General features: G+C 34.5%; 1 protein-coding gene across 2 annotated transcripts in view; it reads right to left on the bottom strand.

Moving 5' to 3' along the window:
- GRID2 (glutamate ionotropic receptor delta type subunit 2) overlaps window positions 1-25,873 on the bottom strand; it is a 1,355,780-nt gene that overhangs the window by 267,722 nt on the left and 1,062,185 nt on the right. For both annotated transcript variants that reach the window (XM_065877462.1, XM_065877463.1), the window contains one exon: window positions 10,569-10,881. In XM_065877462.1, the coding sequence (XP_065733534.1) occupies window positions 10,569-10,881 (313 nt within the window). The remainder of the gene's footprint in view (window positions 1-10,568; window positions 10,882-25,873) is intronic.

Here is a 25,873-nt window from a genome sequence, read left to right as displayed (position 1 = left end):
AATTTGGTTCATTACTTTGTTGCAGCTTTGGCCATATTATGCTATAGTTTATTACAAGTACATGTGGTAATGATGTGCTTACAAAGGGAAAAATGTTCTTGTAGTTTTTCATGTCTAGTTGAACGACATAAAATTATTATGAATTTGTTAGTGTATGGTTTTTACTGTAAGCATTTTCATTAGCTGGACTGGCTTTCCTAATACACTTCCTTATGCCTAATTACAATATGCTTCTTTGAAATACTGCTTATTTTCTGTGAGGTAATAATGAGTATATAAAGCATTAAACAATGTGGCTGATTTCATCTCTTGCTATGAATGGCAAAAATAGTGAGAAAATAATAATTACAATGTTGAGTGCCTTTTTTATGTCTTGCACACAGTTTTAAGTGTTTTATATCCATGAACTCAATTTTTCAAACACCTGATATAGTAGGTAATTATTATTTGGGGAACTAGAGCACCTAGAGGCTAAGAAACTTGTCCAGCATCACATAGCTAGTAAATGTATAGATAGTTCAGTTTAAAACTGAACTGTCTCTTTTTTTTTTTTTTTTTTATGCGTTACGCGGGCCTCTCACTGTTGTGGCCTCTCCCGTTGCGGAGGACAGGCTCCGGACGCGCAGGCTCAGCGGCCATGGCTCACGGGCCCAGCCGCTCCGCGGCATGTGGGATCTTCCCAGACCGGGGCACGAACCCGTGTCCCCTGCATCGGCAGGCGGACTCTCAACCACTGCGCCACCAGGGAAGCCCTGAACTGTCTCTTAATCAAACACAAAGATATGAAAAGAGTTGTTTAATTAGATATTTGTATTATGTAATCATACAATCTTATAACTGAAAGAAAAAATTTAAATAATCTGACTCTTTTATAGATCAGGAAACAAAGATCAAGTGAATTAATGGGCCACTTCATTTTTTCCATTGTCACTAGGCAAAGAAAAATTGGTTCCTAGTCTGTGTCCCTCTCTTTAATAGGTCATGACTCAGTATGAATTTGACCTAATTGTAATGCACCAGACAGTGGCCTATTTGTTAACTCTGCACCCGTTGTGACTTGGGCTTTCCTCAGTGTGATTATTATGATCTTATGATGGAGCTGTGTGTTTACTAGTTTGTTTCCCTCATACATTGAAAGCTCCATGAAGACAGATACCACGCTGTCCTATTCACTCTTGTGACTAGATAAATAATTATTATTTAATATCCAAGGAGATGCTTTCTAGATAATGAATAATTTTAAATGGTAAAGGCAGAGGAAATACTTTTAGGAAATGTTAAAGAAGAGTTTAAACAATGTATATTATTAACCGTTAGAAAACAACTGAGGCAGACAAACTGCGCATCTGTCCCAAATGGAATGTTAATTGAGAGTCTGAGAGACAGAGCTGTAAATATAAAGAGACTCTATAAAGTTTGGTCACCCACAAATCAGAGAGCAATTTTACATGTCCACAGTGTGGAAGTATGGATTATGCATTGGTCTTTTGTTACATCTTGATGCCAAAAAAGAACAACTGTCATCAAGAAAGTAGTTTACAAATAAGAAACACTGATATACATGATGAAATATATGATGCTGATTTTTACTTTATGTTATGCATTGGAATTTCTCTGCCTTACAACTGTGAAAAGTTCAAGTGAAGGCCATGCCACATTTAAGGGTATTTAACAAAAGTATCACAGGACCTTATTGCCCTGTTTTGTAGACTGAAACAGGAATCCTAAATTTAGCATTATGTGTGTTACAGTTAGCTTAAAAGTATGCATCTTAGAGATAGGTTAAGTGGTAAAAGTCTTATTTTTCAAAACATAATTTTGTTTTTAAAAGCTTTGGTAAGTTTTCCATATTTTTAGAAATATGACCATCATTATTAAAGTTCTAACTACATATTCTAACTACAGGTGAAGGGGAAAATGGAATGAGGTCAAACAAAAATTGAATTTCCAAATTTACATTCTAAGCTGATTGTCCGTACTATCACATGTAGTCCTTTGATCCCAATACTTTAACTTTGATCAATCCTAAATCACCTTTAGAATAAATTTATCTTTGGAGATGTCTGGCCCTATTCTTTTATTTTTCCCTAGCTCACTTGTGTTTGTTTGTATATTTCCTTTTCAGTTTTACTGAGATATAACTGACATTCAGCACTGTGTGAGTTTAAGTTGTAGAGCGTAATGATTCAACTTATGTACATCATGACAAGACTGCCACAACAAGTTTAGGGATTATCTATCATTTTGTATAGATAAAAATTTTTTTTAAATCGTCCTTGTGATGAGAACTCTTACTCTCTTAACTTTCACATACAACATTCAGCAGCGTTAATCATATTTATCATGTTGTACATAACAATCCTAGTACTTATTTATACTATAACTAGAAGCCTGTACCTTTTGGCTTCTTTCATCCAATTCCTCCTCCCTTCACCTGCTGCCCCATCTCTGGTAGCCACAGTCTGATCTCTTTTTCTATGAGTTTGCTTGTTTGGTTTTGAACTATAATTGAACTATAATACTATGTTAGTTGCTGGTACACAGTGATTTGATATTTCTATACATTTCAAAATGATCACCATGATAAGTCTAGTTACCATCTATCACCATACAAAAATATTACATTATTATTGACTACATTCCCCACTGTACATTTCTGTCCCTAACCTTGTTACTTAAGCTGAGGGGTACTGTAATACGGTACTGTAAAAACACCAAGTACTATGAAGATGTCAATGCTATTTTAAAGGATTTATGACACCTGTTTTTTTATCATTTAAACTGAGATTTTAAAAATGTATTTTTTTTACATCTTTATTAGAGTATAATTGCTTTACAATGGTATGTTAGTTTCTGCTTTATAACAAAGTGAATCAGTTATACATATACATATGTTCCCATATCTCCTCCCTCTTGCGTCTCCCTCCCACCCTCCCTATCCCACCCCTCTAGGTGGTCACAAAGCACCGAGCTGATCTCCCTGTGCTATGCGGCTAATTCCCACTAGATATCTATTTTACGTTTGGTAGTGTATATATGTCCATGCCACTCTCTCGCTTTGTCACAGCTTACCCTTCCCCCTCCCCATATCCTCAAGTCCATTCACTAGTAGGTCTGTCTTTATTCCTGTCTTACCCCTAGGTTCTTCATGACAAAAGAACGTATTTTCTTATAGCATTTTGGGAAAGAAGAGAGACCAACTCAGAAAATCTTAAGATCACCCTTCAAGTTTTTAAAATGTTTCTTGAAAGCAGCTCTTCTGTTTTATTAAATACTAAAATAATGCTTTTAATTATGGTATGTACTCATAAGTAGTTCAGAAGAGTCAAGAACATGTTGTTCACACCAGTTCTTGTTTTATAAGCATTTTATGAGCAGAAATCTGATTTGTGCCTCATGTTCCTTAATTACTTTTACCTCTTCGAAAACCTAGTTTAGCATGGAAAGGATTTTCTGGCTCAAATCATAAAGAGTTGGTATTAAAATAAATGAAACCCAGGGGCTATCTCATGTATATAGTTTATGGAATAATTGCTTAGGAGCTCATTACAGTTCACTGGGAAAAACCAGTGGATTCACATCTTAGCGTCATGGCATTGTTTTCTGGTCACACAGATTAGTCACACCCCACACCTATAATGAAGGAGTTTAAACAGTCTTTGAAAGGATGAGAGTTCATCTTTTTCTTTGGTGTTGAAGAATTCTGGTGATAAATAGAAAGAAAATGAGCAGCTTGTTATGTTTTAAATCAGCGTGAGGAAATTCTCAAGTAGATGTGACAGCATTCAGAGTACTTGGCTCTCCCTTCGTTAAGGACTGCCTATAATAATTAGCAACAACAGAGATATTGTTCTGACCTAAATAAAAATACAGAGAGCCTTTTTGAGTTAGTATCTGTAGGAACAGAATATAGAAAAAAACTTGTCTCTATAGTCCGGTTAACCTGTCACTGGGAATTACTCTCATTTTCTCTGTGTTCATTAGGGTCAGTAAACAGCAGAGCTAGCCAATATAATTTTTGTTATATTCAAATTGAATGTGAAATACCAGATAACATTACAAAGGAATGGCTTTAGCTACTGCATTTCAAGGCTTGAATCCTTTGGGGTTTTGTGACTAGGACATTGGCAAATTTCATATATTTAATATCTACACTATTCAAATGGATGTCTTTTTGAGTTATTCTCAAAGTTTTAAACAGATGTTCTCTCATCAACAATCTTTTCTGTTGCCTAATTTGATAGAGAAGAATGTCTGACTCTTCTTTTTGTGGAAATGAGAAAGCTGTGATTCTCTATAACACTGCAATCCTTCTGGCAGCGGGAAGAACTCTTTATTTTCTTCCAAAAATTGCCCTGGGATCTCAGAGTCAGTGGGTTGCCTTTGATGTAAACTCTTGTGCAGCAGCCACCAGGTTATCTTCTACCATTCCTAAAGGTCCTCTTCATTCATCACTAGCAACTGTGGAACTATTTGATCCTTAAGAAAATTACCAAAGGAATTTTCCCTCTTTACTCCTTTCAATAATTCTGTCTGCTCCTCTCATCAAAAGTGGTTTATTTGGTCCCAATTTGGCTATGGCCCATTTACATGATGTTGAACATTCCTGCAAGGACTGTGTCTTTCTTATGATCATATTCAAAATATCTAGGTTGGGTATGGCATATAGTACATCCAAGGAATATTTCTTAAGCCAGTTAATACAATTATTCCTTGTTTTTATTTTGTTCTTTGTGTTCCTGGCGCATAGCTGGTATATAGTAAATGCTTGCTGGTAAACATATGTGATAGCCTGAAACATTTTACGTGACTATAAATATTTATACTTCATAGAACCAGACCATCTGAGGTAAACTCTGAAATTTCCCTTTGCAAGTAAAGAGCAAACGAATTACATACAACCACATGTGTGAACAAGTCACAGAGGCCCTTCATGGCCCAGATGATAATAAGAGTCACTGACCATAAACTAAATTCAGAGATCTTCAAAAATCAAGCCCCAGGTTTTTTTTTTTAAGTATGTTGATTGCAGAGAGATGTACATAGGCATGGAGATAAGGGAGGATATGAAATGGCAACAAAACTTGCATAAAATTGGTGTCTCATTCATGCATTAAACTGCCTAATTCACAAACTCTAATGTTCTAGCCAAACAGATGTACTAAGTTTATCTCTATAATGGACCATACTGATTTTGCACAGTTGGATTCCCTAAGCTGTTTTTCTGGAATGCTCTGAAGTTACAAAATTTTTAAAAAAATCTGGATTAGTAAACAGCTTACGTATATTTAACATTTTTCTGCTTTTAGCTGTCCCTGAACTCTTTTTTCAAACATCTATGTGATAATACATGAAATGCCCTTTTATTCCTACTCAATCTAGTCTCTAGTGGCTCAGTAAAGACCGTAATTCTGAAATAATTCAGAATTATTACTGTGCTTCTCCTTAAAAGACTATATTTTTATTAGAAATTATCACTAATTCCAAACTTCATCGCCTGTGCATGGACTGTCATTGACTGATTCTTTTCTTCATGGGGTTTTTGAGTCTTAATTTATTTTTAATCAAAGTGTAAAGATACTTTCAGTACCTTTTAATGAATTCACCTTTTTCATTGTTAGCAGGTGGAAGAATAGCAACATTTCAGAGACGAAGTAGTTAATCACATGCCATTCAGCATGATGCATCATTATGAATTCGTATAAATGTATAATCAACCCACAGGCTGTACAACTTATTTAAGGGAGCAGTTGAGACAGAAAAGTGCTTAACATATTTATAACTTTTGATATCTGAAGCTTGTTTACAGACTAGAAAAGCATGTAACCATATGGATAATTTTATTTATCTTTTTCTTTTGGGTGTTCTCCAAAACTTGCTGAAACTGGGCCACCTGGAGACAGAATTCAGAAAGCCAATCCATAAGCTTGTTAACATTCTCAAAAGTAAGGCTTCAACCAATGGGAAACCTTATTTATAAGTTTCTCATCTTAGCTACTTAAGAAAATACACCAGTGGAGACATTCTGGATAACTTCCTGTTTGGTTTAAGTGAGTTTAAGTCATTGGGCAATAGACTGTAATCTAATAAACACAATGTTGCAGTTAATTCCATGCTTGATTTAGTTAAGTATTTAGCATTTATTCACTTATTTAGTTGATCAGTATGCATTTATTAAACACCTAATACGTACAAGACACTGAATTAGGCAAAGAGACTATAAAGATAAAAAGGACACGATCTGTGTTCAAAGGACTCAGGTGGAGACAAAAGAAAACGCAAAGACTTCCTGAAGGAAGTGAGATCAGAATAAGAACTAGAGGATGCACAGGAATTTGCCATATGAAAGCAGAGAGTGGGCGTAGAGATTAAGCAATTGGTGATAAAGGCATTTCACGAATTGAAAAGAGTAGAAGCAAAGGCAGAGCGGCAAGACACAGTCTTGTCTTCTGTTCAAGAGACAAAAGCAGTTTGGAATAACTGGACAATTACATGTGAGTCATGAGTGGTAGGAGATGAGAATCAAGACTGCTGAAGACCAAACGATGCAGTATTGTTCATGCTCTAAATAAGTTTAAACTGTGGGCACTGGGGAGCCAAAGAAATATTTGAAGAATGGGAATTATGTGGTTAGCTCTCCATGACAGTGATAATTTGAGTATATGTGTAAGTATGTGGAGCATATATTTGCAGGAAACAAAACTGAAAAAGAAAGACCTATTATGAGATTCCTGTAGCTCAGATGAGAAATGAGATAGGCCTAATCTAGGTAACAATCCAGGTCTTATCTCTCTAGGTGAAAACAGATTTCCACTCCTAGAAATAAGTATGAAGTAAAATTTGCATGACTTATGGTTGGATATAAGGGACAGAAGGAAGAAAAAATCAAAACTGTTTTCAAAGTTTCTAACCTTTAAGTCTGAGTGGTTGCTAATGCATCAGCTAGAATAGAGAACATGAGAGGCTATAAAGGTTTAAAGTGCAAAAAAATTCAATTATTGGCATGTTGGAATTTGTGGTATCTCTGATATATCCAGAGAAGTCTAGTGAGAGTATATAAAACTAAAATTCAAGGATGATATAGATTTGGGAGTCATCTGCATTTTGGTAGTTATTGAAACCATGCACAGAAAAACTAGATGGAATGGGAAGAAGTGAGATAAACAGAGAGGTTAGTTACGTGTAGCTTTACCACCTTCCATCCCTAGTCAGTACTCATATTTATCAACATCCTAGTTATCTATCCTCATTTATTGACAATTTTGGTACACGGCTTATTTTCTTTCTCTCTAATCCAAGCCAACCATCATTACAGATGGTTCATCTAATCCTGCGGATTCTCAGTTGATCAGCTTTGAAGTTCTTCACCAACTCTTCAGGAATCCACATCTACACACCTGTAACTTGTCCTCTACTGTTTCATCTCAAAAATGTTAGGCTCAGGTGTCCCATTTTGTCAATACAAACTTTGAACTATCTCACACTGATATTTCTACAGTTGTTATTTGGTCTCATCAAGAACTCTACTCTCTCCCACTACCACTATCTTACTTTCCAGTCTTACTCTCTATTACACTCTGATTATTGGTCTTTCTATTTTTTATTGCTCCATGTACCCTAGAATCTACTATTTCAACCACCATCTTGCTAATAATCTAAAATAATCTGCCTTGTTATCCTTTTCTCGTGTGCCTAACTGTCCACAGCTGAGACTAATTTGTTTTTATTTATTGAGTAAACACTTCTGTGATACTTATATAAGTCACTGTATCTAAGAACTTCACATTTTAAAACCATTTAAATTCTCATGACAAAGCCATGAGGTGGCACATCCAGAGTGTTTCCTGCAAGAGAAGCTCACACCATCATACAAGTTTGTGATCCCCAACCTGGACTAAAAAATTCTTCTGTTTCACTGACTCTTCCCCCTATTTTGGGGACACGCTCTATAGAGAAATCAATCATCATGGTGTGAGAAAGCCAAACTATCCTATGGAGAAAGGCCGGAGAGGACAACTGAGGTCACCAGCTCTCTGCCAGCATTAACCACCAGACGTATGAATGAAATGAACAAGCCTTCAGATGAGTTCAGCCTCCAGACTTTGGGCAGTCTAGCTGAGGCTTCAGACATCATTGAGCAGAGACAAGCCATCCACACCATGTCCTGTCTAAACTTGTGACCCACGAAGCTGATAGGTTTTGGAGGAATTTATTATGCAGCTCTAGTCACTGGAATACTACCAATAACAAGGTTATTGCTAAATCCAACGAACACCTTTCAAGTATTAATTTTACTTGATTCTTTGAAATGTTTAACACTGTCAACCAATCTTCCATATTCAAATATTGTCTTTACTTGGTATGTATACCACTAGATGGTACACATGGTACTTGCATCTTTCTTGTCACTACTTACTAGTTATCACTGAAATCTCGTCTACCCATTCCTTTCCTTAGGGCTCTGTCCTAGGCCCTCTCTGAGTCAGTCGTCCTCAATCAGGAGTATGCAGTTGAGAACAACTACTCTGTACGATCTCGTTCACTTCCATGGCTTCAATTATCTCCTACATGCCAATATCTCCTCAATGTATATTTAGCCCAGATGTCTCTTCTGTGCTTCTGACAAATATATCAAACCATTAACAAGCATTAGAAATATACCCCTGGATATTTCACAGATACCTCAACTCAAATGTACCAAAATGAATGCATCATCTTCCACATCACACCTGCTCTTCTTAATTTTTTTCCCCAGAAAATGACATCGACAACCAATATACATAATTTCCCAATCCAGAAACCTAGGATAAAATTTCACCTCCTTTTTCTCCTTCAGTACCAATCCCCATACCACTATATAATTTATCAGGTTCTATAGATTCCAATTCATCAATACCCTTCTCTTGATTCCCAGTGTCATCTTACCTTTGTGCAAGCCACATTAACTCCTTATTTAGTTATTATAATACTCTGATAATTTGTTTCCCTTTCCACATTGCTCTCTTTCAATTTTATCCATACTACAATCACAATGTTTCTGATTATAGTAAAAATTTAAACATGCATTTCCCTGTTTAATACCTTTAAATTGCTGTTAATTTCCCTGAAGATCAAATTCAAACCCCTGATAATAACAAATATATCTTCAGCCTCATCTTTACCAGCTCCATAGTCTATTCTGCATAGTCTATTCTGATTCCTCCCTCACTTCTTGGTCTTAAATTCTATCCTACCATCTATGTATCCTTCCCCCATCCTTTTCTTCAATAAGCTCTTTGCATAGTTACTTCTGTCTCTGTTTATACAGTACTAATTCAAAAAGCCTTCTTTGCGACATTAAGATATATTCACCCTCCCCACGACTATGATCTCATAACAGTCTCTATCACGCGTGGATTTTACATGTTTGCATTCCACAAGACTTGTAGCTCAATCATGGCAACGACTCCCTTGCTCCCAACTGTATACTCAGTGCCTAGCAAAGTTCTACTTAAATAAATAGCATGGATTAAATATCTACTAGATTAGTGATTAATGAATGGACCAAAAATACCTGCAATAAAGATACACAGATACAGAAAGGTAGCGGGAAAAAGCATGCTTACAGAGGTTTGCGGGATAGACTTTATGTGAGAAAGTAGAGATGAAAAGTCTAGGCAAACCTTATGATTAGTTAAATGAGAACAGAAAGAATGAAATTTAATGGAAGATCCAATAGCAAGTGTATATAAAAAGTAAGATGTTATTGAGAGCTGTAAATATTAAGGCAAAAGCATCATGTGTCTCCATTGTGACACCTATGTCTTCTCTTCAATACATATGACAAGTCTGCAAAAAACTATCAATCCCCTAAGTATTTTATTATTTCATTTTCTATGATGGCAGTAGTCTCAAATAAGGGGCTCAATAAATATTGTTCTATTCTGAAGCAGTAAGAGTCAAGTAATTACCTAGATAAGTTTAAAGAGTAGGCAGATTGACTATTGAATAACACAACAAAGACATTGTTTAGAATATAATGAAATTATAAGTTAATTGGTAAAAATTATATATTAAAGTAAGAGATAAAGCGTAAATTTCTTATCAGAATCTTAAAGTCTTTTCACTGCCAATGAATATTTTTAATACATGAAACAATGTCTCTCAACAAACAGCAAGTCTTAACATCTCTTATACACATAAATAATTAAGCAATATCTGCTCTGGTAGTAAGTATTTTCATAAATCTCAGTAAGTATTTATCTGAGAAATAGAAAGGCTATTTCTCAGAATCGGAGCTTGGGAAGGAAAATCTCCTCTTGAGTTTCTTGTGAACCTTACCTCTGACATTCATCTTTGGCTTTGTTGATAAAACTGAACTTACATCAAAAGATACTGTACCATTTTTTGCTGAAAATCTGCTGTTTGAGATCCACTAGGAAAGAGCAAGAAATGTTCTTTTCTTAGCATTGCTGTAAAGACCTTTAGAACACTTACTGATGTCAAGACACAGAACGTTCTTAACTGAATGCATGGCATATGAAACATCACATTCCTTTTTTGTACTGAAATATATATTTTTTCCTTACCTTGCTGCACAAAGGATCCATACACAAACCACATGGAGTTGTAGAGAGTGGTAGAAGTCATCGATCCCATTTGTAATCTTGGGGGATTAAGCCAATTCAAGAGGTAGACCAGTAGACCGACCAGAAGAACTGTGCCAGCAATGCAAGCCCATAGTGAGAGATCAAATGGTGCAAGACAGGCAAACATATCCACTGTCTTTTCAGCCCTTCGAAGTAGGACTCCCACTGAGTAGTCCATGTAACGTGTTGTAAAGTCCACCACATTCTCACGGTCTGGGGTGATAGTCAAAGCAGAAATCCCTATGTCCGCCCTCTGAGAAATTGAAAGAGACAGGAATACATTAACAGTGTGAAAAACAACTTGATTTGTGGCACTTTAGCTTGCCTTGAGGAAAATAAAATAGATGCCTCAGGCAACATCTTAAGTCTTTTTATATAAACTGAAAAACACTGCAGAGACTTCTTAGAGAAGACCTATATGTGAATTTTTCATTTCCTCCTGCAAATCTTGGCCCACCAGAGTTAGACAAATTACCTTGTTCCTATTATCAGTGCATGTGAAATCAGTGAAGAATATTTCAGACACAGACAATGCCTGAAGGAAGTTGTCTTTTTTCCTTGGGTCATTTTATCAAAGCCATCATAAACACAGTAGCAAAGGTAAAACTTATTCTAAAGAATTCTTCCTGAGAAAATGTTCCCAAGATATTCAACACATTCTTAACATCTAAGTTATTAAAAACAAAAACTCAACGTGGCACTTCACCCTTGGTTTAGATTTCTCTGCATCAAAATTTATATTATTGGGTTCTAAATATATCAGAGTTTATTAGAGATTTCATAGCATTAAGTTATAACATCATACACCAGGGGTTTCTACCATAATTTTATTTTTTAAACCTCGAAACATTTTAATGAACAATTAAAGATTAAGGAAACAGATAATTCTTCTTGGAGCAATAACCATTGTTCTCAGTATGTGTCTCAGATTCTCAGTGTTAGCACTCACAACCACACAGAGCACATGCTATTTTACTTATATAAGGCACATGGCAGAATTGCAGTGACAGCACATAACAAATGACTTCACATTTAAATTCTATGATATGAAAACATATTTAAATATCTAAAAGATGCATCTTATTTGAAATAATTATCTGTGGCTGTGACTAAAGCTGTGCGAAGCTCCTTTCAGACAAACACAAACAATAGTAAACTGAACATTTTCATTATTCTTTTTTTTTATAGTTTGATGAAAGAATATAGAAACTGGTTTTAATGCCTTTGGAGAAAAGAAAAAAAGACATGAAAATTAACATGCCTAGTGGAATGCTAAACCAATTCCCATACATCTAGTCTCTGAAGTAATAACAGCTGCAAAAATAGTCTAGCTAAAGTTAAGCATTGTGTGTATGTGTGTGTGTGTGTATCAGCCCGTCTATACAGTGTAAGCTAAGTATTTAAATAACTTTTCTCATTTAATCCTTACAATGAGTTATGAATTACATGTTTCCCTCTCCATTTCATAGATGAAGAAACTGAAACTTCAAGAGTTTAAGTAACTCATTCACTTCTCACAGTTAATAAGTTTAGAAGCCAGATATTAAAGCAATGTTTTTCTTACTGCAAAGCCAGGGCTCATAATCACTTTACCATACTGCAAGAAATCATTTGTTTTCCAAATGACTCATATTGTAAGCAATTAGGATAACTGGTTTTAGGAGAGTTTTTACCTTAAAAGAGTCTGAAATTTTGCTTTTCTTAATTGTACTATTTACACTGCAACAAGGCTATATTAACATAAGAATTATGAGTTTCGGATTATTAACTGAGAGGTATTAAAGTTAATAACTCCATATGGAAATGAATTTTCAGAGAAATAGTTATTGCTTTCAAGCACATATATTTATTTAGCATAGCTTAGTTACTAGGAATTGGGTCTTTTCAGAAGGAAAATCTAACCTGGATCCTTAGCTCTCTAGTCCTACCTTTTCTGAGCTTCAGTTTATCTATTTGTGAAATGAATATAACTGTCTTTAGTATGACTATTGCGAGCTGACTCATTTATCTCAATCTTAATGGTGAATAAATAACTCCTCAAGATTCAATTAGGCTCTCAAAAAGTACATTTCTTTTTTCAGGATATTAAAGTACTGTGGATCAGTAATTTACGAATTGATGCACTAGGGACCCAAAGCATTTTATGACTCAACAGAAAATTCCACCTAAGGAGAGATTTGCTGACATGTTGATTGAATATTTGTAAATGTTCAGAAATATTTTGCTAATAAATAAATGTTTTACATTTAATGATTATGAATTAGAATAGTCACTATACTGATTTTAATAATAGATATTTGTATGTATCACAAAGTGAATTTCTATAATGTAATAAAGAAAAATATCTAGGGAAGATGTGCTGTTGTTTGTTATTGTTTTCTTTTGGAAAAATGAACTGATTATTTTGTATGTGCTAAAATATTTATTAAATATAGTAATTGCTTGTCCTAGTTCTATGGAGAACTTCCTCAATTCTGGCCCACTTTCAACACTTGGCTATTCTATTCTCAAGAAGAAATTGCCAGTCTCCCTGTGGAGAGGATACTAGAATCATATAATGGGCTTTTTCAAACTGCACAAATGCACTTGCATACACACACGACACATACTTATACACACACATTTTCCTATCTCTGAGATGTGTATACACCTTTCTAAGGAAGTACCTCAATCCAGCCTTCAGAATCAGTGATATAGCAGACCATCATGCTTGATATGAGTATGTGATAGTCCTTACTTGTAGAGAAGCTGTACTGGAGCAGAAAAAAAAAAAAAGGCAAGAACCACTGATTCAGAAAGATGGTCCTAAAACTTTTTGAATATGTCTAAGTAACCAGAAATGATCAATCACATGTATCTTTCTTCCTCTCTCCCCTCCCTTTCTTTCTTTCTATCTTTTTTTCTTTCTTTCTTTCTTTCTCTTTCCTTCTATTATTAGTCTATTTATTTCTGTATGTATGCATGCATGTGTGTATGTGTATGTCAACTCACTTGTTCAGTTTCAACAATGACTTTTCAAACCATTAGCCTCATAAAACATTTAATCTTCTCACTTCCCCTAATTCTCAGATGACATTCACTGCTACTTTATAGAGAATCAGAAAATACTGAATTAAAATTCACACTTATTTCTACTTCTCAACCTATACCCCACATCCAGCTTATTCTATTTAACTTTTATTTGTGATAGAGGAGATGTCTTCCTTTCTAATGCCAAACCTCCATCAGTAAACTTATCAACAAATCCCCTCCAGTTCAGATGCTTAAACTCCCATCTCTTGTATTCAACATCATCTACCAATTGTTGATTTCCCATGAAAAGGTTCTTTAACTCTTTCTCATTAAAATAAAAACAAAAAGAGAAAAACCTTTCCTTTTACTCTCTCTGACTTCTGACTCCCACTTGCTACCCTTTCTCTCTCACTTTTTCATAGTCAATTTTCTCTAAAGATTTGTCTGTATTTCCACACCTCACAGTCACTCTGGAAGACTCTTGTATTCATATTATCGAGTGTTTGACTACTCAATGGACGCAGCGCTTCTTAATATTTACACTATTGAATCAAATGGATAGAATTTAGTGCCCATCTGTTTAGGCTTCTTGACAATATTTGACAGTGATGATGGCCCCCTCCACCATAAACATTATTTTCCTTGAATTTCATGTCATGATATAAGCCTCTTTCTCAGTTCCTTCTCAAGCCCATGTCGGCAATCCTCTGGACTTGGACCTACACCCTTTTGTCCTATGAGATCCTCTGCCTAGGCAATCCCATTCATATCATTACCTCCATTGACTCCCATCTATACACATGATTTACAAAATTTACATTTGTAGATACAGAGATGAGCTCCGGAGTATATACTGATTTATGCAATTACATAATTGATATTTCTATTGGATGCCTCAAAAACATCTCAAATTTAACATGGCCAAGATCATACTAGAGGCATTCAACTCAAACCAGTCCTCTTCCAATATTTTCTGCTTCAATGAAAATCTTTTTATGTAAGTCTTAAATCTCGGTGATCTCATTATTTTTCTCAGTCTTATTCCCCTATCCTGTCTGTCACTTCTGATTCTACCTACTGAGAATCCTAATATTCATTCACTTCTCTACTATTTTCAGCTCTCATCATTGCTTTCCAGGGCTCTTTACGAGTCTACCTGAAATCTACCTTTTCTCATCTCTAACCTCCCTATTGCAGCCAAAGTATTCTTTCTGTTGAGCACATCTGATCCTATCTCTGCCACAATGTAAAGGTTTTCAGTGGATTGGCACTGCTTTTAGGAAAAAGATTAAAATCTTTAACAAAGCCTATACATCTTTGGATACACTATCTTCCACTTACCTCGACATATTCCTACTGGACCATTTTTCTTTCCAGCACTTCTTCCCAATGCATGATCTTCATACATGCTGATTATACTGTCTGAATTGACCCTCCTGAAACTTCTTCAAGTAAACTTTTATTCATATTCATAAATCAGCTCAATTATCACTTCCTCAGGAAAGCTATCCATGGCTCTTTTGACTGGAATAGTAATTCTTGTTGTTTACACCATCAGAAGCCTGTATCCCTCACTTCCCTAACAGTATGAGAGTTGCAATTTTACATTATTTGTATGATTTTTGAACAATGAAGTTTTCTACTAGACCACAAGCTCTGTGAAGGCAGGGACTGTCACTTTTTAAAAAAATTGACATGTTCCTGTATCAAGCACATTTGTCTGGCATAGATTCATGGTTAATAAATACTTGCTTCATATATGAATGAAAGAAGATAGAACATTCACTAGATATTCATTACCCAATTCTTATAAATTATCTCTCTATTTCTCAGCATACTTGATGGAGAGGGAATTTTACAGAATAAAAATAAAATGGCAATATAAAAATTTGCTAAATTTTGTAGCAGTGACAAAAAATTTATATCTTCATGAATGATACTTCAATAATTAAAATCAAGTTTTTGGCTTATCAATTTATTTATGTTTATGTCATTTGCCACTAGCTAAGGTAATTGAGTCTACTATAGTATGTTTAATACATTACAAAATATTATTATATGTCAAGTGTTTAATGTAAAAGTGATTATTTGAATTGTGATAAGAATTAGCACTAAACCTGGAATATAGATAATTGTTTTTCAAAACTATTCTAATTAAACAGTTGTAACATTTTTCTTGAAAGGAAATATTTACATTCTTTCAAGTCATGAGAAGGAGGTGGATGGATAATACAATAGGGCACGACAAATACGCCTCATGATCATTGACTTTTAGAAGTTTACACTCAGAGAAGTTGGAACACATTTACTCTAAATTTAATTTGAAATAACTGATCATATCTAACAAATAATTATCTAGTTTATGCTTGAACATAATGTTAACGACATTATGTTAATAATACCAACAGTTATACATTTATTTAATGTTTACTATATACCTAGTACCATGTTACATGCTCCACAAACATTTTATTATTTAATAGTATAACAAGCCCAGTTGCTAAGATGAACAATTTATATTTGCAATATTCTAATTAATACAAAGCCTTGGTGTTATTATGATTGATATATGCTTCTCTGTATCCTCTATTAAGTGTGTTAGCTTTGTTATCAATACATCACATTATAAATCTAAATAGGTCTGTTCTACGACTATTCTTAAAATACCTGTCGAATGCTATCTTATTCCTTACTTGGAAATATTATTTTAAAATAAAGAATAATTTGCTTATTCAATCATTCTTCTCAAGATATGATTTCCATATCCCTCAAAATACTGGTCATTTGCCTGTGAACATAGTCCAATTCACAAATGTTTCCTCAGATGATATGAATAATACAGTTTTTTAAATGACATTGGAGTCTGAATCATTTTTACTAAGTGAATTACCATTGACTTAAACTTAGGATTAAATAAATTTTCAAAATATTTTAAAATAAAATACTATCAATCCAGAAGTCCTCAGAAATCCTATGCAGTTGATTTTGAAGCAAAATGTTGGATCTTGTATTTATCTTTCATCAATTTCATTCTTTGTTTCTTTTGACCTTCACATCTATCTGAAATATTTTGAATCTTTACTATCAACCATTATATCAACTTTTTCTGCTAGCTCTGCATCATTTGGAAGTTTGAGAAGCAGGCCTTTAATTCTTCAATCATATTACTAGTAAAATATTGATGAAGAGTACATGGGAAAGCTCAAAGTATTGAAACTTGCCTCTATAGTTCTACCCCCTTTGAAAACAGCTAATTAGTTAATATCTTAGATATGTTTTTTAATCACCTATGAGTATTCTTTACTACACTGTCATCTAGCCAAGTAGCTCTATATAGTTTTGTTTTGTTTTTTATTTATTTATTTTTTGGCCGCATTGGGTCTTCGTTGCTGTGCGCGGGCTTTCTCTAGCTGTGGTGAGCGGGGGCTACTCTTCGTTGCAGTGCGCAGTCTTCTCATTGCGGTGGCTTACCTTGTTGCGGAGCACAGGCTCTAGGCATGTGGGCTTCAGTAGTAGTGGCACGGGGGCTCAGTAGTTGTGGCTCGCAGGCTCTAGAGCGCAGGCTCAGTAGTTGTGGCACACGGGCTTAGTTGCTCCACGGCATGTAGGGTCTTCCCGGAACAGGGCTTGAACCCATGTCCCCTGCATTGGCAGGCGGATTCTTACCCCTTGCACCACCAGAGAAGTCTTCTATATAGTTTTTAAGTGTTTTGTAAAAGGCATTATTGAACTCAAAATATATGAATAATCAGATATTCATTTTATGAATAGCTAATGCCATCAAAAAAGAAAATGAACTGCTTACTTTTTTTTTACCATCTACAACACATCTGATTAATAATCCATTCCATAATTTTACCAGAGAATAAAATCAAATTCATTGCTCTGTCAGAATAAATTTCCTTTCTAATTTTGAATATGCCAATCTCCAACTATATAACAGCCCTCTTTTTCATGTTTTGTACACATTATCTATAGTAACTCATATATCACCTCAGGAAATGCATTTATCCCCCTGCGATATCGTTCATTTGGACGTGGAAATTCAAACTCATTAAAAGTGCCTATCATGAGCTTCAATTACTCTAAGTATTTTCTCCTTATCATTCCCACCTTAAAGATTTTTTGTGCAAAGTGGAAGGAAAATATTTACTGAAGAGCTTTAGCACACATTTAACAAGCACTAGGTCTCTCTCTGCCTATTCAGCTTCTTAAACCATACATTTTCTTCTACTCTTCACAAGTATGAACTATGCTTAAATTTTAAAAATTTCTTGACAGCTTTCTTAAATATCATTTTATATTCTTTAGTCTTGAAATAATGTTTTAATGTAAAAATTTCAGGTTTGCTTGGGAGAAAGTAGACATTGAAGAAAGCTAAGAGAGGAAGAAAGGAAGGGGGGAGGAAGGAAGGATGGAAGGGAGGAAAGGTGAGAGGGAAGAAGAAAGGAAGAACGTGTTCGAGTTTTACATCTTCATTTAAGATATATGACATGACTTTGGGCAAGTAGCCAAACCTTCATCAATTTAGATTACTCATCTGTATAATGAATAGACTGAAACTGGTAATATAAGAGCCTTTCCCACCTTGAAATTGTAATTTAAAAAATTATTTCTTGAGACCTTATATTACGAGGATTCTCTACTTGCTAATATGGGAATATAAATATTTTTGTTCTAAAGACTTTAAAGTTTCAACAGACCTTTCTAAATAAATACAATATGTAAGTTGGGGAAAAGAAAAATAATCAAACTGTGAAATTAATCACAAATTATTAATTTTCTCAATGTCAACATTTTATGCATTTCTTTGAAAGAAACACAGATATGTTATGTCACGGTTACAGATTAATATTTCAGTTTCAATTATAAACACACAGTACAATATCCACTACTTTTCAAATATACCACTGGAAATGAATAAATATCCAGGTTGAACCAATGAAATTGTTGTTAAAGTAACTTTTACTCTGAAATTAAGATCATACTTAAAAATCCTAGAAAAATTTTAAAGAACAAAAAATTATAAAGAAAACAGTCAAATTCCAATAAGATGACCACTATTGCAACTCCCTTAATGTTATATCTGAGTTGCTTCTATTTTGCTATATACATTCGTTTTATTTTTTAGACTCCACATATAAGTGATATCATACAGTGTTTGTTTCTCTCTGTCTGACTTAATTCACTAAGCATAATATTCTCTAGGTCCATCCACATTGCTACAAATGGAAGAATTTCATTCTTTCTTATGGCTGAATAATATTAAGAATGGTATTATTTTGATTATAGCTTAGCACATGATAAGCCATCTAAAAATCCAATTAAGACAAGTACCAAGGATATTTTGTTACTACTATTACAGCCACTACTATTTAACATTTATATAATGCTTATTATGAGCTGAATACTTTTCAATATTTAATTCAATTAACCTTCACAAACATTCTGTGAGATATACAATATTGTTATTTTTATTTTATAGATAAGAAAATTGAGACACAGATAGATTAAGTAACTTGACTAAGGTCATAGAGCTAAAATCCAGGATTCCAATCTAGGCAGGCTGTCTCCAGAGTCAATGTGATGTGAACATAATTACTTCCTCCCTTCAAACAATTAACCCATTACCTGAGTATTGTTCTAGAAGAAAGTATAATTTCTCTCCTGGCTTGAAATGACTCCTTCAGCATATGCTTAATTCATACAGTCACACATGCATACACACACACACACACACACAAACACACACACATTCTAGGATTTCTATTCTTTTTTATTGGTCCAGTTTCATACAGTTTTAATTGTTTTACCTTTATGTCAGTATCTACAGCTCAAGAATTTCTTCCTTTCCCTTTTTATCACCTTCAGAGTTTTTTAAGCTAAAACCATGTAAATATATCTTCAAATGTATTTTAAATCATTGTCATAAATTCACTTTGGGATGCTGAATGGACTCCAAGATAACATAATTTAGTCAGAAAAAATATTTCAACAGAGTCTTTGGATATAAGAACATACTTTTCTATTTATTCTAGTCTATTTATTGAAGTCTAATTTTTCCCTCTTTGAGTGCAACTATATGTGTTATTTTAAAATAACAATGATATTCTGTACACAGAACAACAGTACTGTTATCAAATTCAGGAAATTTACACTGATGCCATACTTTAATCTACAGTCCATATTACAACCTTGTCACTGATCCCAATACTGTCCCATCCTACAATTTAGTCCAGGATCATGTCTTGCGTTTAGTTGTTGTATCTCTTAGTCTCCTTAAATCTGGAATAATATTGGATCTATCTGTTCTCTAAAAGACTAGCTGAGTTCACCTGTGAAACACTCCGGGCCTGGTCCTCTTTTGTGGGGTAATTCCTTGATAACTTTTTGTATAGATTGGTCTAAGTTCTTTACTCTTTATTTGATTGGATTAGCTAATGATTTGTCTTTTGTTGATATTTTCTAAGAACCAAGATTTAACTTATTAATTTAATCTACTGAAAAAATTACTTACCTTATTACTTTCTCCTTTTATTTTTACCTTCCTTATATCTTCTGTTAAAATTTGCTATATATATATTTTTTTAGCTTTTGAAGATGGAGTTAAATATATTTATTTCCATTTTTTTCATTTTTATTGATATGGATTTTTTTTTTTTTTTTTGGTATGCGGGCCTCTCACTGTTGTGGCCTCTCCCGTTGCGGAGCACAGGCTCCAGACGCGCTGGCTCAGTGGCCATGGCTCACGGGCCTAGCTGCTCCGCGGCATGTGGGATCTTCCCAGCCCGGGGTACGAACCTGCGTCTCCTGCATCGGCAGGTGGACTCTCAACCACTGCACCACCAGGGAAGCCCTGATACAGATTCTTAAAACTATGAATCACTCCTTTAAATATTCTTTATAGATTCATATGTAGTGTTTTCACTACCATGTCTTAAAAAAACTCTGTAATATATATTTGTATTTCTCCTTTTTCCCAAGAGTTGTTTAATAGAAGGCTTTCTGAATTTCAGATGGAAAAATTTTTTAATTTTTTTTTCTAGTTTTATTGTATTTTGATCAGAGAAATTTAGTTGTAATATATCCACTCAGTGGAACTTAATGGTGTTTTCCATGAGACCTAATCCATGACTGATTTTTGTCAATGTTTATGTGTGTTTTAGAAGATAGTACATTATCAGGATTTTGTGTTTGATATATACACAAAAGATGTATTTCATTATTTGTTATTTATTATTATTTGAATTTTGTATATCTGTGTGTTTTTCTCTGTGGTTTGTTTTTGCTATTTTTTCTTTTTAGAAAGGTTTGTACTTTTGTTATAGTGGTTAACTTTATATTTATACCTTTTATAGTGCCCTTACTCCCCACTTTTTTTCACTTAACCTTTCTGTTTTTTTTCTTTGTTTTAAATGAAATAGGTGACTTCCACTTATTCTCTATACTAGTTAATAATGATATTCTATTTTCCCCTTTCTTTCCCTGTTTTTCTCCCAGTGTTTAATAAGACCATCCTTTCATTTTTTATACCATACGATGATTTCAAATTATCATTTAACCCATGTTTCTAACCTTGTTTTAGCATCATTTCTACAGTTAAATATATTAAATGATGACTATTAGTCGTTTTGTCAAGTTTATCCTGTTATTTCATGGTTGAATGAAGCTCATACTCTAGTTGTTTCATCAGGAGGGGCTCAAGTGTCCACTTTTCTCTTAGCACTTGTTTGTTTAAAACTCTTTTCTCTGTAGCCATGAAGGAGATCTTGAATGGATTATAGAATATTTGGCTTGCACTTAAAAAAAAAATTCTTGATAGTGCTTCTCTAGTGCTGGCTTTCTTCGTGTGTTGCTCTTGAGAAGTCTGATAATGATTTAACTTTCTACCATTAAAAGTAATTTGATTTTTTTGCCTTGAGGATTTTTTTTTTTTGTCTTTTAAATCTAATAATTTTACTAAGACATAGCTCAGAGTTCATTGTCCTGGATCAGCTTTTCTAGGAACACTAAGTACATTTGTTTCATTTTCAGAAAGTTTCCTTAGATTATAGATTTAAATATTAATTGTACCATTGTGTTGCTTTTCTTCTTCAGAGACTTCAAATACATATGCTATACTTTTGGCCTATTTTCCATTTTGATTCATTTACTCTGAACATTTTTACTTCTTTATTTCATTTTAATTATTTTTTCTTGTTGTTCTTCAATGTAATTTAATCTAATTTCCTTTGAGCAATTTGTAATTTATGTCTTTTATTTTTTTAAAATATATCCTGAGGTTGTTGCATTTCTTTGTCATTTGGCCATTTAAATGATTAGCTTCTGAATTTGTGATTCTGTTAGATTTTCTCCTTAAAACATTTCAAATGCTTGTTTGAGACATTTAATTCAGTTTGAAGTGTTATGTTACAATTTTATTTTGCTCTGTGGTTGTCTGAGGAGAATGTTGATCAACTTTTAAAATGTACTGACAAACTTTCTTTAATTCTTAGTTTTGAATAGAACTTGTCCAATTATTTTTCTATTCCTGGATAACTTGTAGATAAGATTCCTTGTTCAATAGTACTTCCTTCTGTCAGTGTAGTAACATTGCTTTCTTCAATGGAGGATGTTTGGGGGTGGGTGGCAGCGGGTTGGTATGTGTTGTTTCTGCTTGGTTTCTACAGAATTCTTAATTTTGCTCTTTTACTGACCTCTACCTTCACTACCATGTCTCCAAGGAGCACATATATTCTCTAATTTCTCTTGATGCTCCAGAAGTAATGCTTTCCTGAGGGTACTATCCTGGCACACTTTTAAGTCCCTTCCCCTTAGCCAGTGTTGTGGATTACCAAGTTCCAGATTTGTGTTCTGCATATTAACACTTGGTATTAAACTTTCTCTTTCTGAAGGTTATTTTGGCTCTCTTCATACATGTTCTCTGCTTCCTTTTCTTCTTTCTTATGAAATCACTTATGCCTTCTCTGCCCTCTCTTCTCACCCATAGACTTGCAATCTCGTTTGGGACTCCAATGTTATCTCTGTTGGAATGGGATACTTACATCCAATATGATAATTAATGGAATTTTTCTGGGGTCCTCTGATAAAGCTACAATTTCTTAGGAGAGTGTTTTCCTGAAATCTGACAACTCTGGTTCATGGAAGGCACCCTACCTTAATTTAGAGTAATATATTAAATTTTCCTCTATTGTTGTATGGTTATGCCATTTGAGGTCAACATCTTAAGTGGAGAGAAGTCTCAAAAATTCCTAAAGTTTCAGTAGTGGAATAACTTGTAAAAATGTCTTCCAGACTCAGTAGAGACATAAGAAGAGAAATATTTTTGGCAGGGCTCAAACATGAGAAGTTGGTGAATAAGGTACTTATTCGGTGTAAGGTACTTATTTGTAAGTTAAACATTTTCTAAGTTTTAGCTGTTAAAAATGTGAGAAAAGAAATTTTCTAACTGTAAATTTGTCAGGTAATTAAATCATATGAGTCCATTTAGCTCAACATGGAAGATAGGCCAATGTGAAAACAAAACATGACAGAAAAACATATATTTCAGCACTGGCTAGTAAGTTTTCCATCTATAAAACAAAGAAAAGCAAAACTAAGATGAAAAATAAATAAATTTAAACATTAAACTGTAAAAGCAATATATAAATACATTTTAGATTTTAAAGGGTCAAATTATATAAAACCATCCTATTTTCTTCTTACAAATGAAAGAAATGCTCAAAATATCACTGGATTAAATGTCAATATAGAAGGAGTCTCATGGCTGACAATCCCGGGCTGATAAAGCTTCCAGAGTTAGAAATCAGCTCATATTCTCTTGTTCTGCTCTGCTCAGTACAAAGCTTCCAACTCATGGTTTAAGATGGCTGTTTAAGCTACAGCCATTCTACTGACATTCCAGCGAGGAGGAAAGAGGAGGATCAGAATATGAACAAAAATCCTCCCTTTAAGAACATTTCCAGAAGCTTCTAATGACACTTCTTTTTAATTCTCGTGACACTTCCCATTGGTTAGAACTTAGTCACATGACCATACTACATCAGGAGAGAAGCCAAGAAATGTACATGGTGGACAGTCAGTATTTGGCTATAATTCAGGAGCTATGTTACTAAGAAAGGAGGGAACAGATATTTAAGGACAATCAGCAGTCTTTTCCACACCTTTATGTATAGCCACTGTTTCAAGATTGATGCATGTCCTTCCAGATTCTTTTCTACTTTTACATATATTGATACATATGCCTATATATTTTTTCCAATATTTGATCCAACTTTAAATAATATTATATAATATCTTTGAGTAACACACACACAGAGCTATTCAATCTTTCTAAAGTGTGCACAGAATTTAAAGCAACAGTTATTTTCGTCACCTTTGAATTTTCAGCACATAAATAGCAGATGGTAGGTACGCAATATGATTATGATTATGCCGGTACTCTGATAAATTTAATCATTCTTCTTCTTTCTTGAAGAATTTTTAGAACATTTCCTTTTTCTTGCCCCTTATAAGCAATAGATTTTGATCTTGCAATTTGGATTATATTCAATCAAAAACTGTTTCTTGGAGCTCACCACACTATTTCTAGAAATTAATACTTTTCATTATTGCAACAGATGTTTTGCCTCTGACAACACCGTAGTGACAAAACAATATTATTAGTTTAGTGTTTATGTTGTCATTATTAGTCTTATTTCCAAGCCTCTTCCCAGAAGCCACATGCATCACTTCTAACTCTCTCTCTCAAAACCCTGCCCGCACCATGCACCTTCACATGATATAATTTTAAAGTCCCTCTAGAAATAGTTTAGTTTTCACAAGTCTCCCTCTGTTTCTATATATCTGTATACATACATAGAGTATATATGCACATATATATGTGTGTATATATAATTTTTACCTGAGTTCATGACATTCCCCCTCCCCCGGAGCCTTACCCCTCATTTCTCTGTTTTTCTGCAGCTTTCATATAGTACTTATACCATAAATATCTATTTTATCTTCTCAGTTATAAACTTCTTGAGGCAGGAGCTTTATGCTCATAGTGTTCTATCCCCCTAAATATTTTTCACACTGCTTTGCTCACAGTAGATTTCCAAAACAGGTCTGTTGACTTACTTGCTCTTTGCTATGTGGTAAGAGGAATAGGTGTTTTTATATAACCCTAAATTTTGGAAGGAAAGAATTAGATTTCAAGGCTGTCTACTGCTTGAAGAAGTCTCTGTCATTGTGAGGAAGTCATTGACTTTACAGGTGTTTTCCATATCAAGCTATCAGCCAGGTCCTCTGACTTTAGTAGTCTAGATTTTAATGTTTTTGGCTCACCTGGGTGAGCTGAACCTCCACATATGCTAGGTATATTTCTCTATGTACAACCCTGTACAAGGGTATCACTATCCTCCTTGTAGAGAGGACAATCTGAGGTTCAGAGAAAGTGAGTAGCTTGCCAAAGGTTATAGGTGAACAAATTGTGGAGTTGGCCATGCCCACCATACTCCACTTGCTACATCTGACAAACTTTTGCTTTCATGGTTTCTGCATTATCTCTTTCTCCTAATTACTTACCCAGCAATTATTCATAGCTCCATGTTTTTCTTTTTCTTTTGGCATGTATGTGGTTTTAAATTCTTACTCTTATTTTTCTGACTTCCGATTTGACCCTAAGCAATACGCATACTGGGGAAGTAGTTAGGAGGAAGAGATTAACAGACATGATGATGCATGTATGTGTGTATGAATGAGCATAGAAGGCATTATAGGCAACTCTACGAATCTGAATAATTCTCACATTGAATAATGTGGAAAAGCACTGCAGGGTTTTAGCAAGAGGGTGGTATGATCTGACTGACATTTTAAAATAATCACTTTCACTGCTCTATTGAAAACGATTACAGAAGGAAAAAGCTGTAGCCTGGTGGGTAGTTAAGAGGCCATGGAAGTAGTCCTAAGGAGATGAAACAGTGGTTTGCACCAGTGGTTAGTAGTGAAGTGTAAGAAGTGATCATATTAAGGATATATTTCAAATTTATAGCCAGAAAAAATTGTTGATGCATGGGGCTTCCCTGGTGGCGCAGTGGTTGAGAGTCCGCCTGCCGATGCAGGGAATACGGGTTCGTGCCCCGGTCCGGGAAGATCCCACATGCCGCGGAGCGGCTGGGCCCGTGAGCCATGGCCGCTGAGCCTGTGCATCCGGAGCCTGTGCTCTACAACAGGAGAGGCCGCAACAGTGA

This window comes from Phocoena phocoena, chromosome 5, assembly GCF_963924675.1.
Source record: "Phocoena phocoena chromosome 5, mPhoPho1.1, whole genome shotgun sequence".
Lineage (NCBI taxonomy): Eukaryota > Metazoa > Chordata > Mammalia > Artiodactyla > Phocoenidae > Phocoena > Phocoena phocoena.
The sequence above is the reverse complement of the archived record's forward strand: the minus strand, read 5'-3'. Positions and strand labels throughout refer to the sequence as shown.